The sequence below is a fragment of the Equus przewalskii genome, chromosome 25, assembly GCF_037783145.1.
Source record: "Equus przewalskii isolate Varuska chromosome 25, EquPr2, whole genome shotgun sequence".
NCBI lineage: Eukaryota > Metazoa > Chordata > Mammalia > Perissodactyla > Equidae > Equus > Equus przewalskii.
Window position 1 is genome coordinate 45,726,821 of NC_091855.1, and position 17,936 is coordinate 45,744,756.

Sequence of the window (17,936 nt, forward strand, 5' to 3'; positions counted from 1 at the left end):
CGTCACCTCGCCCTTGGCGCCCTTCACGTCCAGTTTGGGGCCCTTGATGTCCACCTGGGGGGCCTTGAAGTCGACCTTGGGCATCTTGATGCTGGGCATGTGCACCTTGGGCAGGTGCCCTTTGAGTCCGGCTCCGGCGGCGGGCTCCTGGGGCTCTCCCTCCGGGAGCTTCACGCCCGCGCCGGCAGTCTTGACCTCCAGCTCGGCGGAGGGGAGCTCCACGCTGAGGTCTCCGGTCTTGACGTCGGCCTGGATGGAGGGCAGGGACACGTCGGCCTGTACCTTGGGCAGGGACGCGTCCAGCGAGGCCTCGATGGACTTGCTCGGCGCCGACACGCCGAAGGACGGCATCTTGAACTTGGGCATCTTGAGCTTGCTGTCTCTCGCGGCCACCTCCTTGTCCCCCAGGGACGCGTCGCCCTCCAGCTTGGCGCCCGGCACCTGGGCGTCCACCTCCACGCTGGGCAGAGACACCTCCACGCCGGGGGCCGTCACCTCGCCATGGGCGCCCTTCACGTCCAGTTTGGGGCCCTTGATGTCCACCTGGGGGGCCCTGAAGTCCACCTTGGGCATCTTGATGCTGGGCATCTGCACCTTGGGCAGGTGCCCTTTGAGTCCGGCTCCGGCGGCGGGCTCCTGGGGCTCTCCCTCCGGGAGCTTCACGCCCGCGCCGGCAGTCTTGACCTCCAGCTCGGCGGAGGGGAGCTCCACGCTGAGGTCTCCGGTCTTGACGTCGGCCTGGATGGAGGGCAGGGACACGTCGGCCTGTACCTTGGGCAGGGACGCGTCCAGCGAGGCCTCGACGGACTTGCTCGGCGCCGACACGCCGAAGGACGGCATCTTGAACTTGGGCATCTTGAGCTTGCTGTCTCTCGCGGCCACCTCCTTGTCCCCCAGGGACGCGTCGCCCTCCAGCTTGGCGCCCGGCACCCGGGCGTCCACCTCCACGCTGGGCAGAGACACCTCCACGCCGGGGGCCGTCGCCTCCCCCTTGAGGCCTTTGAGGTCCGCGCTGGGGCCCTTGATGTCCACCTGGGGGGCCCTGATGTCCACCTTGGGCATCTTGATGCTGGGCATCTGCACCTTGGGCAGGTGGGCCTTGATCCGCGCCCCTTCGGCTTTGCCCTTCAGCTCGGCCCCCGCCGCCTCTCCCTCGGGCAGGGCCACCTCCAGCTCTCCCCCTGGGAGGCGGACTTCAGCAGATGGCACTGGGACGCTGCCCTCTGGGGCTGTGAGCTCGGCTCCCACGGAGGGCAGGGTCGCCTCCCCGCCGACCTTGGGCGCAGGCACGTCCACGGACGTCCCCAAGTCCTTGCCTGCGGCCGACACGCCGAAGGACGGCATCTTGAACTTGGGCATCTTGAGCTTGCTGTCTCTCGCGGCCACCTCCTTGTCCCCCAGGGACGCGTCGCCCTCCAGCTTGGCGCCCGGCACCCGGGCGTCCACCTCCACGCTGGGCAGAGACACCTCCACGCCGGGGGCCGTCACCTCGCCCTTGGCGCCCTTCACGTCCAGTTTGGGGCCCTTGATGTCCACCTGGGGGGCCTTGAAGTCGACCTTGGGCATCTTGATGCTGGGCATGTGCACCTTGGGCAGGTGCCCTTTGAGTCCGGCTCCGGCGGCGGGCTCCTGGGGCTCTCCCTCCGGGAGCTTCACGCCCGCGCCGGCAGTCTTGACCTCCAGCTCGGCGGAGGGGAGCTCCACGCTGAGGTCTCCGGTCTTGACGTCGGCCTGGATGGAGGGCAGGGACACGTCGGCCTGTACCTTGGGCAGGGACGCGTCCAGCGAGGCCTCGACGGACTTGCTCGGCGCCGACACGCCGAAGGACGGCATCTTGAACTTGGGCATCTTGAGCTTGCTGTCTCTCGCGGCCACCTCCTTGTCCCCCAGGGACGCGTCGCCCTCCAGCTTGGCGCCCGGCACCCGGGCGTCCACCTCCACGCTGGGCAGAGACACCTCCACGCCGGGGGCCGTCGCCTCCCCCTTGAGGCCTTTGAGGTCCGCGCTGGGGCCCTTGATGTCCACCTGGGGGGCCCTGATGTCCACCTTGGGCATCTTGATGCTGGGCATCTGCACCTTGGGCAGGTGGGCCTTGATCCGCGCCCCTTCGGCTTTGCCCTTCGGCTCGGCCCCCGCCGCCTCTCCCTCGGGCAGGGCCACCTCCAGCTCTCCCCCTGGGAGGCGGACTTCAGCAGATGGCACTGGGACGCTGCCCTCTGGGGCTGTGAGCTCGGCTCCCACGGAGGGCAGGGTCGCCTCCCCGCCGACCTTGGGCGCAGGCACGTCCACGGACGTCCCCAAGTCCTTGCCTGCGGCCGACACGCCGAAGGACGGCATCTTGAACTTGGGCATCTTGAGCTTGCTGTCTCTCGCGGCCACCTCCTTGTCCCCCAGGGACGCGTCGCCCTCCAGCTTGGCGCCCGGCACCTGGGCGTCCACCTCCACGCTGGGCAGAGACACCTCCACGCCGGGGGCCGTCACCTCGCCCTGGGCGCCCTTCACGTCCAGTTTGGGGCCCTTGATGTCCACCTGGGGGGCCTTGAAGTCGACCTTGGGCATCTTGATGCTGGGCATCTGCACCTTGGGCAGGTGCCCTTTGAGTCCGGCTCCGGCGGCGGGCTCCTGGGGCTCTCCCTCGGGCCGGGGCCCTCCGGGAGCTTCACGCCCGCGCCGGCAGTCTCGACCTCCAGCTCGGCGGAGGGGAGCTCCACGCTGAGGTCTCCGGTCTTGACGTCGGCCTGGATGGAGGGCAGGGACACGTCGGCCTGTACCTTGGGCAGGGACGCGTCCAGCGAGGCCTCGACGGACTTGCTCGGCGCCGACACGCCGAAGGACGGCATCTTGAACTTGGGCATCTTGAGCTTGCTGTCTCTCGCGGCCACCTCCTTGTCCCCCAGGGACGCGTCGCCCTCCAGCTTGGCGCCCGGCACCTGGGCGTCCACCTCCACGCTGGGCAGAGACACCTCCACGCCGGGGGCCGTCACCTCGCCATGGGCGCCCTTCACGTCCAGTTTGGGGCCCTTGATGTCCACCTGGGGGGCCTTGAAGTCCACCTTGGGCATCTTGATGCTGGGCATCTGCACCTTGGGCAGGTGCCCTTTGAGTCCGGCTCCGGCGGCGGGCTCCTGGGGCTCTCCCTCTGGGAGCTTCACGCCCACGCCGGCAGTCTTGACCTCCAGCTCGGCGGAGGGGAGCTCCACGCTGAGGTCTCCGGTCTTGACGTCGGCCTGGATGGAGGGCAGGGACACGTCGGCCTGTACCTTGGGCAGGGACGCGTCCAGCGAGGCCTCGACGGACTTGCTCGGCGCCGACACGCCGAAGGACGGCATCTTGAACTTGGGCATCTTGAGCTTGCTGTCTCTCGCGGCCACCTCCTTGTCCTCCAGGGACGCGTCGCCCTCCAGCTTGGCGCCCGGCACCCGGGCGTCCACCTCCACGCTGGGCAGAGACACCTCCACGCCGGGGGCCGTCGCCTCCCCCTTGAGGCCTTTGAGGTCCGCGCTGGGGCCCATGATGTCCACCTGGGGGGCCCTGATGTCCACCTTGGGCATCTTGATGCTGGGCATCTGCACCTTGGGCAGGTGGGCCTTGATCCGCACCCCTTCGGCTTTGCCCTTCGGCTCGGCCCCCGCCGCCTCTCCCTCGGGCAGGGCCACCTCCAGCTCTCCCCCTGGGAGGCGGACTTCAGCAGATGGCACTGGGACGCTGCCCTCTGGGGCTGTGAGCTCGGCTCCCACGGAGGGCAGGGTCGCCTCCCCGCCGACCTTGGGCGCAGGCACGTCCACGGACGTCCCCAAGTCCTTGCCTGCGGCCGACACGCCGAAGGACGGCATCTTGAACTTGGGCATCTTGAGCTTCCTGTCTCTCGCGGCCACCTCCTTGTCCCCCAGGGACGCGTCGCCCTCCAGCTTGGCGCCCGGCACCCGGGCGTCCACCTCCACGCTGGGCAGAGACACCTCCACGCCGGGGGCCGTCACCTCGCCCTTGGCGCCCTTCACGTCCAGTTTGGGGCCCTTGATGTCCACCTGGGGGGCCTTGAAGTCCACCTTGGGCATCTTGATGCTGGGCATCTGCACCTTGGGCAGGTGCCCTTTGAGTCCGGCTCCGGCGGCGGGCTCCTGGGGCTCTCCCTCCGGGAGCTTCACGCCCGCGCCGGCAGTCTTGACCTCCAGCTCGGCGGAGGGGAGGTCCACGCTGAGGTCTCCGGTCTTGACGTCGGCCTGGATGGAGGGCAGGGACACGTCGGCCTGTACCTTGGGCAGGGACGCGTCCAGCGAGGCCTCGACGGACTTGCTCGGTGCCGACACGCCGAAGGACGGCATCTTGAACTTGGGCATCTTGAACTTGCTGTCTCTCGCGGCCACCTCCTTGTCCCCCAGGGACGCGTCGCCCTCCAGCTTGGTGCCCGGCACCTGGGCGTCCACCTCCACGCTGGGCAGAGACACCTCCACGCCGGGGGCCGTCACCTCGCCATGGGCGCCCTTCACGTCCAGTTTGGGGCCCTTGATGTCCACCTGGGGGGCCTTGAAGTCCACCTTGGGCATCTTGATGCTGGGCATCTGCACCTTGGGCAGGTGCCCTTTGAGTCCGGCTCCGGCGGCGGGCTCCTGGGGCTCTCCCTCCGGGAGCTTCACGCCCGCGCCGGCAGTCTTGACCTCCAGCTCGGCGGAGGGGAGCTCCACGCTGAGGTCTCCGGTCTTGACGTCGGCCTGGATGGAGGGCAGGGACACGTCGGCCTGTACCTTGGGCAGGGACGCGTCCAGCGAGGCCTCGACGGACTTGCTCGGCGCCGACACGCCGAAGGACGGCATCTTGAACTTGGGCATCTTGAGCTTGCTGTCTCTCGCGGCCACCTCCTTGTCCCCCAGGGACGCGTCGCCCTCCAGCTTGGCGCCCGGCACCTGGGCGTCCACCTCCACGCTGGGCAGAGACACCTCCACGCCGGGGGCCGTCACCTCGCCCTTGGCGCCCTTGACGTCCAGCTTGGGGCCCTTGATGTCCACCTGGGGGGCCTTGAAGTCGACCTTGGGCATCTTGATGCTGGGCATCTGCACCTTGGGCAGGTGGGTCTTGATGCGCGCCCCTTCGGCTTTGCCCTTCAGCTCGGCCCCCGCCGCCTCTCCCTCGGGCAGGGCCACCTCCAGCTCTCCCCCTGGGAGGCGGACTTCAGCAGATGGCACTGGGACGCTGCCCTCTGGGGCTATGAGCTCGGCTCCCACGCAGGGCAGGGTCGCCTCCCCCCCGACCTTGGGCGCAGGCACGTCCACGGACGTCCCCAAGTCCTTGCCTGCGGCCGACACGCCGAAGGACGGCATCTTGAACTTGGGCATCTTGAGCTTGCTGTCTCTCGCGGCCACCTCCTTGTCCCCCAGGGACGCGTCGCCCTCCAGCTTGGCACCCGGCACCCGGGCGTCCACCTCCACGCTGGGCAGAGACACCTCCACGCCGGGGGCCGTCACCTCGCCATGGGCGCCCTTCACGTCCAGTTTGGGGCCCTTGATGTCCACCTGGGGGGCCTTGAAGTCCACCTTGGGCATCTTGATGCTGGGCATCTGCACCTTGGGCAGGTGCCCTTTGAGTCCGGCTCCGGCGGCGGGCTCCTGGGGCTCTCTCTCGGGCCCGGGGCCCTCCGGGAGCTTCATGCCCGCGCCGGCAGTCTTGACCTCCAGCTCGGCGGAGGGGAGCTCCACGCTGAGGTCTCCGGTCTTGACGTCGGCCTGGATGGAGGGCAGGGACACGTCGGCCTGTACCTTGGGCAGGGACGCGTCCAGCGAGGCTTCGGCGGACTTGCTCGGCGCCGACACGCCGAAGGACGGCATCTTGAACTTAGGCATCCTGAACTTGCTGTCTCTTACAGCCACGTCTTTTTCTCCCTGCGTGTCTTCTCCTTCCATCCTCATCTTTTCCTCTCTCTCTCCTGTTATTTCTGGTGGATGCGTCTCTGTGTCTTCACCTATTGCGTCTGTGTCTTTTATCTCTACGTCCAACTTTCCAAGTGTGATGCTGCCTCCTATTTCCTTCTCTCTTTCTTTAGTGGGTTTCCCTCCCACTGTCCTTGGATGTTTTACCGGTGACCACCCAAAGGAGGGCCTCTTGAACTTGAGCATTTTCATCTTTCCCTCCCCAGCCTTTTCCACCATCTTTGCGTCTCCTTTGTGTGCTGAGACGTCCTCCTCTGCTCTTCGTTTTTCCTGCTCTGGCACGGACTCGGGGCCTTCCCTGGCCCCCTCAGTGTCTGTCTCTCCTTCTCTCTCCTCCATGAGCCCCCGCTGTGGGGCAGTCTTGCTTTCTTCTGTCCCTAGCCCTTTTTCTTTGGAGAATCCAAACTTGGGTGTTTTTAACGTCGGGATTCGGATCTGGAATTCTGGTTCGCGTTTCTGTGTGATGTCTTCATCTGCGGTGTCTTTCAGAGACAGTCTGGCAATCCCTATTTCCAGCCCCTGCACCCCTTCTCTCTGGCCCTCCCCACTAACTCCTGGGGCTGGACCCTGATCGGCTCCCCCTTGAGGCACTGGCTCTTCCTGGACCTTCGCCTCCTTTGTCATTGTTGCACGTCCGGGTACCAGGGCTGCCCCTTCCCCCACGGCTCCCTCTCGGGGGTGGCCAAGCTGTGTTGGCTGCTGCGTGCTCAAAGCAGGCATCCCCTCTTCCACCTCCGCTGTCCTGTCTTCTTTCCTGCCGTGTGGGACAGCCCGGGTGTCCTCTCGGCCGTCATCCCCGGGTCCCGCCTCCTCCAGGACCCCGGCCTGGACTGCCCCACCCTGGACCCCTCTGTCTGGTCGCCCCACTGGTGCCAGGCCCCTCCCTGAGCCCATCCTGAATTTCAGGTTCAGGAACCTCCTCCTCCGCTGGCCGCCTGGCCCTGCCTTCTGCTCCTGCTCCTCTGCGGGCAGCTGGGCCTCCGTGTCTGTGCTCGTGGGGGACACGTCAGGCACATCCCCCCGCTCGTAGGCCTCCGAGGAGCTGTGTGACCTTCGGGGCCCTGGTGTGCGCTTGCTCTTTATTGTTTGGAATTTGGGCCAGGAGAGCCTCTCCTTCTGGGGCCGCCTGCCTCTGCCCTCCCTGGGCTTCGAGATGAGTCTCTCTTGGTCTCCATCTCCTTCCAGCGTCTTCGTGGGGGTCTCTGTGGACCCATCACCAACATCTTTGGCCTGAAACAGGGAGAATGAACTTGTTGGTGCCAGCACAAGGAGTCTGAGGCCCTGAGCTCAGGAGACGGGGGGAGGGGGGTCGGCCCCTCCCAGCCTCGGCCCAGGGCTGGGGAGGCCTGCTGGGGCCCAGGCTTGCTGCCCATGGCTGCCTGACCTGCTTCTCGCTGCCCTGCGGGCCACGCTGCGCACTGCTGGACGCCCACGCCTCATCCTCTCTGGCAGGAAGCTTCCGCCTGATCTTGAACTGAACCTTGTACGGCTCTGAGTACTGAAGGATTTTGAGAGCATCTTCATATTTAATGTCGTCAAAGAATATGGTTGCGCTGAGCAGCTGGTCGCCTAGACAAAGACAAGGGGGGCCTGAGGCCTCAGTTCCCCTGGTCTCACCATCATGGTGAGCAAGGGGTCTGCAGGGGCACAGGAAGGAGAAGGGGACACCACCCAGGCTGCCCAGCCCCTGCCCTCCAACGAGCCCCAGGTACGAAGGAGTCCACGCTCTTTCACAGGTGAGAAAACGCAGCACGGCGGGTGGCCCCAGCCTGGACACAGCTGAGCAGTCTCAGGGGGTCATCCTGAGCTCCAGATGTGGCCCCCCATCCCCCTCCAGGTCCCTCCCATCCTGATGGGGACCATGGGGAACCCCAGGGACGGGACGGTCATGGCACCTTCTCTCAGGTTGAAGAGCTTGGCAGCTGAAGAATCCTTTAGCACTTGCTTGACAAAGATCCCCTGGTCCCCGCCGCCGGTGACACTATAGCCACTGGCTCCAACCTCCACTTCGGTCTTCAGTGTCACCTCTGTTGCCTCCTGCATGGACTGGAGCAGAAGCACATGAGGGCTGTGGTGAGCATGTGCCTGTCCCACCATGGGCATCAGTGCTGGGGGATACCTCCCCTGAGGATGAGGACCCCAGAGTCTTGCTCAGCATCCGAGTGACACAGGGCAAGGGTAGTGGCCCCCAGCCAGCTGGGCCCAGGTGGCTGTCTCCAAGCTTTAAATGAAGCCAGCTGCAGGAAGCCTCAGGTGGAAGCGACCTCCTCTTGTCCCCGCCTCCACCTGCCAGGACTCAGGAGCAGCCTGTTCTCAGCTGCCATCCAGCCCTGCAAGGCTCAGAGGGCAGAGAGGAGAGGCTTCTGTGCACAGGGGCCAAAGTGACCCCCGTCGGCTCCCTGTTTGTTCTTCACACTCGCTCCAAGCACTGATCACATACAAGGCAGGTGGCGCTGAAACCAAGGAGGTCATAAATGCCAAGGAAAGCACAGCAAACAGCCTGTCTGGTGACCTCAGACACGACAGGGGCGTCGGGAGCTGGCAGAGCATTAGAATGGCTGGGGCCACCCATGACAGAACAGGCTGCCTTACCCCACCACACTGGGTGCCCACAGCTTCTAGCACCTTCCGGCACCCGTGTACGCAGCAGGCAGCAGCCTCACCCATTGTACAGCTGGGAACACTGAGGTCTGTGCACCCAGGTCCACCTGGCCTGGAGGCTGTGCTCTTCATCACAGGAGTAGAGGGGTCTTGGGGAAAGCCTGGACCAGCCAGGACCCAGGCCTGACGGGAGGATGGGAACAGGGGCTCACGGCAGGCCTCCTTGCTCCCCTCCTTCTGGTGCTTCCCCTGCCTCCCTGGCTGGAACCCTTAGGAAGGGGCCTACCTCCCTGACCCTCATCTCCCACTGTACCCACCTCTGGGCGACTCATCCTGGAAAACGTCCGTGAGTCCCCTGAATCCCGCTTCCACCAGGATCTCCTCCTCCCCGAGGAGACTTGCCTGCTTGGCGTGTCCTCCTGCAGCCACAGACATTGGAGGTTACCCAGCAGCCCAGGGAGCAAGAGGGACTTGGGGATGCTGGGAGACCCCAGTTCAAAGGGCCCAGAACGCCCAGACCACAGCTGTGTGCAGAGGGAGCTGGGGCCCTCCAGGGAGATGGTGACTCCCGGCCTCAGTGCTTCCTGACAGGGCCATACCCAGGGTAAACCCCACAGTAATGGGGGTTTTGTGTGGAGCAGGGTAGAAAGAAATACAAGCAGGATAAGAACGAGTCTGTTAGTAAACATGTCTGTTCCAAGGCCCTCCTCTCCTCCTCGTCTCCAGAGGTGGCTGCAGGGACCCTGTCTGTGTCTCCTCTCCAGAGACGGCATGTGTGCACACACAGCCTGTACCCCGCAGCACACAGAAGCACGAGGTCACACACACCCATGCCCCATCCCGATCATGTCTTATCCAACTGCAGGGAGAGGTCCCGGGGCGAGGGTGCAGGAGTCAGAGAAGACAGCCAAGTGGGCACAGCTGTGACCCAGTGGGCAGCAGGGCAGCGTGGCACGGCTGCTCAGATCCACGAGTGAGTCGCCCACACAGGGTGATGCAGGAGGAGACAGGGCCACCTGTGGCCCCACATCTGGGCCTTCCCTCAGCCTGTGGGTCTCTGTCCAGCAGGCTTACCGGGAGTCCAAAGCCGGCACCCTCAGTCGCACATTCATAGACAGGTGAGGACCCCTGTGGTCGGGGCCGAATGTTCTCGTCCACAGGCCCTTCAGTCACCTGGCAAGAGAGACTCAGGTTACCCTCAGCCACTCGGGCTCTGCTCAGACCCCAAAAGCATGGGGGCAGGGCTATGAGGGGGACATGGGTTCTCCCCCGGCCTCACTTACAGAGTGGTCTTCCTCAGTCTCTGCGTCTGGCTCCCCGGGCTGCAGCTGCCGGTCAGACACTGCGGAGAGAGAGGCTGAGTCAGTGGAACCAGGCAGGTGGGGAGATCAGACAGAGGCACTGGGGGTCAGGGCCCAGGAGCAGACGTATACCATGGAGGTGGTGGAGCCCCGTCCTGGACACCAGGTCTGAGTGCCCATACAGGGGTGGGGGAAGACCCACACCCACTGGGCCAGGGAGGTTGTGACATCGGGTCAGATGGCAGTGAGCCAGGATGGGGGGAGCTCAGACAAAGTAGACAGACTTCACAGCTTTAGACCAAAAAAGTTAGTAAATACACACACAAACCAAACAATAACCACCACCCCGAGGGGAACAAGACTCCAGAGTTGCTCCAGTGTGTAACCTAGAATGTCCAGCCTTCAACAAAAAGTCACACAACCTGCAAAGAAACAGGAAAGTATAACCCACACAGAGAAGCACGGCAGTCATGGAGACTGTGTCTGAACGTCCACAGATGTTGGATTTGGCACCGGCTTCAAAGCAACTGCTATAAATCTGTTAAAAAACACCAAAGGAAACCTTTAAAGAATTAATGGAAAATATGATGACAATGGCTCAATGAAGACAGAATGTCATAAAGAAACAGAAATTATAAAAAAGCCAAGTGAAAATTCCAGACTTAAAAATTCACTAGAGGGGTTCAACAGCAGACCTCAGGTGCCAGAAGAAAGAACTGAAAAACTTGTAGATTAAGAGAAATTAACCAATTTGCAGAACAGAGGAAATAAAGATTGAAGAAAAAATGAACAGACTCTCAGAGATCTGTGGGACAACTATGAGAATACCAATATATGTGCAGTAGAAGTTCAGAAGGAAAGGAGGGGAGAGGCAGAAAAATATTTGAAGAAATAATGGCTGAAAACAACCTACAGATCCAAGAAGCTCAACAAACTCCAAGAGGAAAACACAAAGAGATCCAGACCCAGACACATCACCATCCAAACGTGTAAGAGAAAGAGAACATCCTGGAAGCAGAGAGAGAAAGACGACCCATCCCATATAAGAGCTCAACCATATAATCTACATCTGACACCAGGGAAGCTGGAGGAAAGTGGAGCAACATACTCAAATTGCTGAAAGAAAAACATTGTCACCCAAGAATTTCATGTCTAGCAAATGATTCTGCAAAATAAAGACATTTCAAATGAACAAAGTCTGGGAGAAGTCACTGGGAGAAGCAGATCTGCCTCATAAGAAATTCTAAAGGAACCAACACCAGATACCAACTCAAATCCACAGAAGGAAATGAAGAATGGAGAAAATGGTAAAAATGTGGGCAACTAGAAAAGACTCTATAAATAAATCTTTTTCCTCATTCCATCTCCTAACTTCTTTAAAAGACACAAGATTGTATAAAGTAGCGTTGGCAAACTTTTCTTGCAAAAGGCCAGACAGTAGCTATTTTAGGCTTTGCAGGCCATCCAAGCCCTGACGCGTGGAGCACAGAAGCAGCTGCAGACAACCCATAAACGAATGAGCAAAACTGCGTTCCAACCAAACTTTATGCACAAAACAAGTAACAGGCTGCGTTTAGCACACAGCCCATAGTCTGTCAACTCCTCATATAGGGCAATAATTCTAATGCCATATTGTTGAGATCATAACATATATAGATGTAATATATATGTGACAATAGCAAAAAGGATGGAGAGGAAAAAGGAGATACGTTGGATCAAAATTTCTATAGTTTACCAGAATTAAGCAAATGTTGCCTAGCGCTAGGAGTGGGAGCAGGCACTGACTATAAACAGGCTCAAGAGAATTTGGAGGTGATAGAAATGTTCTAGAACTGGACTGTGGTGATGGCTTCCCAACTCTATAAAGCGACTAAAAACAAATGAACTGAACCCTTACTACAAGTGGGCTTTCTGATACGTAAATTATATATCTCTCAATAGAGCTGGAAAACATAATTAACTTCATAAAACAAAAATAAGAAAATGCAGAACTAACATGCAGAAGTAAGGCACGTGACAGCTACATGAAGGACGGGGTGGGGGTAATGGCAGTTACTGCTGTAAAGCGCTTACATTATCCGTGAGGGAGAACAATGCTGTTTGAAGGGTACTGTGACGAGTAAGCTATAAATAGTATAAATCATAGAGCAACCATTAAAAAAATGCATAGCTAATAAGCCAGTGTGGAAAGAAAATGGGATACTAAAACCAATACATTATATATAAGTATGTACAAGTGTATATATTGTGTATATATAAATATATATGATGTATATGTAGCATAAAATAAGTATATACAATACATGTGTATTATGTATGTTATTGAATAATCACATATGGGTAAATATATTAAATTAATGCTAAAACAAGGTAAGGAAAGAGGAGCAAAGAACGGATGGGAGAAAATGGAAAGCAATCAACAGGGTGGGAGGATTAAAACAAACCATATCGACAATTACATTAAATATGAAGAAACTGAAGCCGGGCCGCTGGCCCAGTGGTTAAGTGCGCACGTTCTGCTTCAGTGCCCCAGGGTTCGCCGGTTCAGATCCCGGGTGCGGACATGGCACTGCTTGGCACGCCATGCTGTGGTAGGTGTCCCACACATAAAGTAGAGGAAGATGGACAGGGATGTTAGCTCAGGGCCAGTCTTCCTCAGCAAAAAGAGGAGGATTGGCGGCAGATGTTAGCTCAGGGCTGATCTTCCTCAAGAAAAAAAAAAATATGAAGAGACTTAAAATGCCAATCAAAAGGTAAAGATTATCTGATGAGATAAAAAAGCAAGACCTAACTATATGCTATCTACGAGAAGTGGACTATAAATATGGTGATATAGATGGGTCAAAAGTGACAGGAAAGAAAAATATATACCATGCAAAAACTAATCACAACATTTCATAAGGATAAAGGGGGTAATTCACCAAAAAGTATAATAAACCTGAGTCTGTCTACACCTAACAACAGAGGTTAAAAACACTGAAGTGAAAACTGGTGAAACTTCAGGGAAAAATAGACAAACCCACAATTACAGTGAGGAGTTTGCACCCCTCTCAGTAGTGACAGCCTTACGAAATAGAACCGGGAAGCCCAGATCAATACCTAGACATCACCCCACTGACAACAGCCGAATACACATCCCTTTTAAGTGCACGTGGGACAGTCAGCAAGACAGACTACATGCTGGCTCATTAAAAATGTCTCAATATGGGGCCGGCCAGGTGGCATAATGGTTAGGTTCACATGCTCCACTTCGGTGGTCCAGGGTTCGCAGGTTCGGATCCCAGGTGCGGACCCAGCACCACTCGTCAAGCCACGCTGTGGCGGCATCCCACATAAAACAGAGGAGGACTGGCACAGATGTTAGCTCTTCGACAATCCTCCTCAAGCAAAAAGAGGAAGATTGGCAAGAGACGTTAGCTCAAGGCTAACCTTCTTCACAAAAACACAAAGTCTCAATACATTTAAAATAATTTAAATCATACCAGGAATTTTCCCTGACCCCCACTGGAATCAAGGCAGTGTGGTATAAGCATAAAGATCAATGGAACAGAAGAGAAAGTCCAGAACAGTCACATACTTTGTACGTCAACTGATTTTTGACAAAGCAGCCAAGTTATTTCAATAGAAAATTAACAGTCTTTTTAACAATGGTGCTGGGAGAACTGAATATTTATTGGGGAAAACCCCACAAAAACCTGAACCCTTACTTCACATACACATCACAATCAACTCAAAATGAATCACAGAGCTAAATGCAAAACCTAAAACTATAAAAATTCTAGGAGAAAACACAGGAGAAATTCTCTGTCACCTTGGGGGAGACAGTTTTCTTAAGCAGGATACAAAAGGAGTGAGTCATAAAAGAAATGTGACAAATTACATTTCATCATAATTAAATACTTCTCAGTCACATACAGAGATTGGATTGGTGGTTACCAGAGGGCAAGGGGGAAGGGACGAGGGCAAAAGGGGTGATTAGGCACATGTGTGTGGTGATGGATGGCAATTAGTCTTTGGGTGGTGAACATGATGTAATCTATGCAGAAATTGACATATAATGATGCACACCTGAAATTTATATAACGTTATAAACCAATGTCACCGCAATTAAAAAATTAATTAATTAATTAAATACTTCTGGTCTTGAAAGACATTCTTAAGGAAATGAAAAGGAAACGCATGTGTCTGACAAAGGACTTACATCCAGAAGAATTCCTACAAATTAATACTAAAGACAAAAAATTCAATCAAAAATGGGTAAAAGATTTGGACAGACACTTCACGAAAGAAGATGGACCAGTAGGCACAAGAAGATGGTCAACATCCTTAGTCATCAGGAAAATGCGAATTAAAACCAGTGCCACAAAGAGCCCAGAACCGGACTCATACAGACGTAGAGCTGTGGGAAACGGATGATCTCTTCAATAACAGGTGCTGGGTCCATCAGATATCCACACAGAAAACACTAATCTCAACCTCTAGGCCAGCCACAAGAAAGTATCAATTTCACGTGGATTGCAGATCCAAAGTTAAAGGTTTAACAATAAGGCATCCAGCAGATAAACAGAAATGACCTTGGGGGTAGGGAAACAATTCTTAACCAGGACAGGGAAAGCTCTAGCCCCAAAGGAAACAACTGATAAATCTGCGCTAAAATGAAGAGCTTCTGTTCATCAAAACGTACTACTGAGGGAGTGAAACGTCAAGGAGGGGACTGGGCAAAGAGATTTGCAATACGTTTACCAAACAAAGGGCTCCCACCCAGACTATGCAAAGAATTCTCCGAAACCGAAAGAAGACAGACAACCCAACAGAAAAACGGGCAAACAAACACTGGAAATGCAATTCACAAAACAAGACAGCCAACTGGTCAATCAACCTGTGGACAGGTGCTCAGTGTCCGCACCCATCAGGACAACAAGGAGACACACTGCACTCCCAGGAGAATGGCTGAAATGAACCAGGCCAACCACACAAAACAGTGTGGAGCACATGGGGCACCTGGAACTGCCCCACGTCGTAGGCAGTGGGATGGATGGACCAACACAGCCACTTTGGAAAACAGCCTGGCAGTGCCTCCTAGTCTAACACATCCCGCCCTGCAGCTCCACATGCGAGTGTATGCCCAACAGAAACGCAGGCATATGGTCCCCAAAAGACGGGTACAAAAACGTGCACGCCAGCACTATCGTAGAACCAGAAATCGCAAGGACTCAAATGTCCAGCAACAGCAGAATGAAAAAGAAAAGTGGGTATCTGTCCAATGGAGTATTACATGGCACTGCAAAGGAGGGGACTACTTCTGTGGGATGTGGGTGAGTCTCACATACAACGTGGAGATACAGCTGGATGTGCACGGTGCTCAGACAGAACTCCACACACGCAGCTCGACTCTATACGGCCCTGCTCGGGTCAGCAGCGCTGCAGGAGCGCAGAGGTGTGGGGCAGGGCCTCTGGTGGTCCTAAGGGTCTCCTTCTCAACACAGGTATTGGCTGCACAGTGTGTCCACTTGGGGAAAACGCATCAAGCGACACACTTAGGACGTGTACCCTTTTTCATGAAAAATTTTTAAAATTCTACATAAAACTGAAATGAGGAAATTATAAACTTTATGCCAACAAATCTGAAAATTTACACGAATTGGACATATTCCTAGAGAAACACCCTGCCAACAGGCACGGGGAGAAAACAGACCATCCGAACAGTTCCGGAACGATTTAACAATCAAATGCCTTACTTAAACCCTGCCCGCAAACAGACCCAACCCCCCACCCCCAACTGTACGAAATATTCAAAGGAACAGCACCCATCTCTCAGCAGCTCAGGACCGGCCTCCCTGGTGTGACCGCATTGCTGGTGACGAGGGGACACGAGGGCCCACTCCCGCCCTGCAAGGTTCCCCCAACCCCAGCCAGTAGAGCCAGGAGCGGGGAGGGAACGAGCCCCTGGCCCACCGGATGGGCACCCTGCCTGACCGCGACTGGGCGCGTCCCGTCCCCACGGAGCGGGTGTGCCGTTTGGCTGCTGCGTTCTGGCCAATTTGCTGTGTGACCCTGAGCAAGCTTCACCCCTCAATGAGCCTTGATTTCCCCACGGATGCCCGAGGGCCCTTCTGCCCACCCAGAACAAGAGGACGCGCCGCAGTGCGGAAGGGGGATGCGGGGAGGAGGGGTCGAAGAGGAGGAGGCGAGGAGGGGGCGGGGCGGGGGCGGGGCGGGGGAGGGCGGCCGAGAGGCGCTGACTCCGCCTCGGGGCCTTGCCAGAGGGCGTGGCAGGGACCAGAGCCTGCTCCCCATGAACCTGCTCCCCTGCGCGGTAGCCAATGGCAGTGGCAGCTGACTCCATTCTCTCCGGCCTCAGTTTCCCTTCCAGTTGTGCCCAGACCCTCACCTCTGATCCCCAAAGTGAATGCGCTGTGGGTAAACAATGAGAAAACTGAGGCCGGGAGAGGGGAAGCCACTTGCCCGAGGTGGCTCAGCCAGCAGGAGGTGGAGAAGGGGCACGGCGGGGGCTGGGTCCAAACGTGGCAGTGTCCCCGCCCCCAACCGTCCACGGGTCCAGTCTGCGGGGGATGACTCCCCCGCCCGCCCCACCCGGGCCGCTTGAGGGGCGTCGGAGGGTCCCTGCCAGCCGGCGGGCGGGGGCTAGGGCAGCCCCTGCAGAGGGCATGGGGGGCTGCGGAGCTCCCGGTTCCACCCAGAAACCCTGCCGCCCTCTCCTCCCGCAGTCGCCGCCGCTGAGTCAGACAACAAAACAAGGACGGACCGCCCCCTCTGGCGAGCAGGCGGGTCCCTGGGGGCGGCGGTGGCGCAGACCGGCAAGGGCCCTGGACCGAGGCTGCTGGGGAAGGGGAGCCAGGTCCGGGAGTGCGGACTGGCCAGCGGTGGGGCTTGGGGCTGGGCGCCCAGTGCTGGGGGGCCGACTGCCGTGGAAGGCCCGGTAGTCAGCCCTGAGAAGCTGCACCCCCAAACCTGCTCCAAGGGAGTCCGACGGGCGTCAAGGGCTGCACCCCCAAACCTGCTCCAAGGGAGTCCGACGGGCGTCAAGGGCTGCACCCCCAAACCTGCTCCAGGGAGTCCTGTGGTCGTCAAGGGCTGCACCCCCAAACCTGCTCCAGGGGAGTCCCGTGGTCGTCAAGGGCTGCACCCCCAAACCTGCTCCAGGGGAGTCCCGTGGGCGTCAAGGACTGCACCCCCAAACCTGCTCCAGGGGAGTCCCGTGGGCGTCAAGGGCTGCACCCCCAAACCTGCTCCAGGGGAGTCCCGTGGGCATCAAGGGCTGCACCCCCAAACCTGCTCCAGAGGAGTCCCGTGGGCCTCAAGGGCTGCACCCCCAAATCTTTTCCAGGGGAGCCCCGGGGGCGTCAAGGGCTACACCCTTAAACCTGCTCCAGGGGAGCCCCGTGGGCGTCAAGGGAGGGACTGAGGAAAGGTGCTTACAGCGGTGGTGGTGATAGGGCACACCCTGCGCTGGGAACCCAAGGGGTGGGGCGCCTCAGCCAGCCCTGCTCCAGCTGGCCCACGAGCCTTGTCCTGCCGGCTGGGCCCACACAGCCCTGTCCCACCCTCTCAACCACCCCTCGTGGCACTGAGCCCTGTGCCCGCCACAGGCATGGAGGACAGGGCTCAGGGAGGCAGCAGGCCCAGCCCAAGGCCACCCCGCTGGGAGGTTGCCAGGCTATGGTTTTAAGCTATGGGTCCCTCTGCACAGAACCTTAAGGCAGAACCTGAGGTTGGCCAGAGCCTGGCCCAGGGACACACAGACAGGAAGGAGGAAATGCTGCCTGCCACGGGGCAAGGCTCCAGCTACCCGGCCAGCCTTGGACCTGCGCCCCTGGGGAGGGAAGAGAAGGCACTGCAGTACCCCCAGAGCTTCATCCTCCCAGGCCCCAGGTCCTGAGGGGCCCTCACCTCAGCTGAGTGCAGGGGAGGTGTCCCATCAGCCTGCTTGACCCAGCCCCGGCCCCCCCACAGTGGCCCCACAGACAGGCTCTGCCGACAGGGCAGCCCGGCAGTCACCTTGAATAATGACTAATAATAATAAAGTCACCAGAGCCCTGCTTCATGTAGGAGAACGTGGAGGTGACACGCTGAGCCAGGCCCATCACGTGTG

General features: G+C 58.5%; 1 protein-coding gene across 1 annotated transcript in view; it reads right to left on the minus strand.

Moving 5' to 3' along the window:
- Positions 1 to 17,936, minus strand: part of AHNAK2 (AHNAK nucleoprotein 2) — a 41,367-nt gene that overhangs the window by 13,065 nt on the left and 10,366 nt on the right. The window contains 8 exon segments of the mRNA XM_070594154.1: positions 394 to 2,619; positions 2,622 to 4,901; positions 5,406 to 7,151; positions 7,306 to 7,490; positions 7,817 to 7,967; positions 8,840 to 8,941; positions 9,597 to 9,695; positions 9,806 to 9,864. Coding sequence (XP_070450255.1) covers positions 394 to 2,619; positions 2,622 to 4,901; positions 5,406 to 7,151; positions 7,306 to 7,490; positions 7,817 to 7,967; positions 8,840 to 8,941; positions 9,597 to 9,695; positions 9,806 to 9,864 — 6,848 coding nt within the window.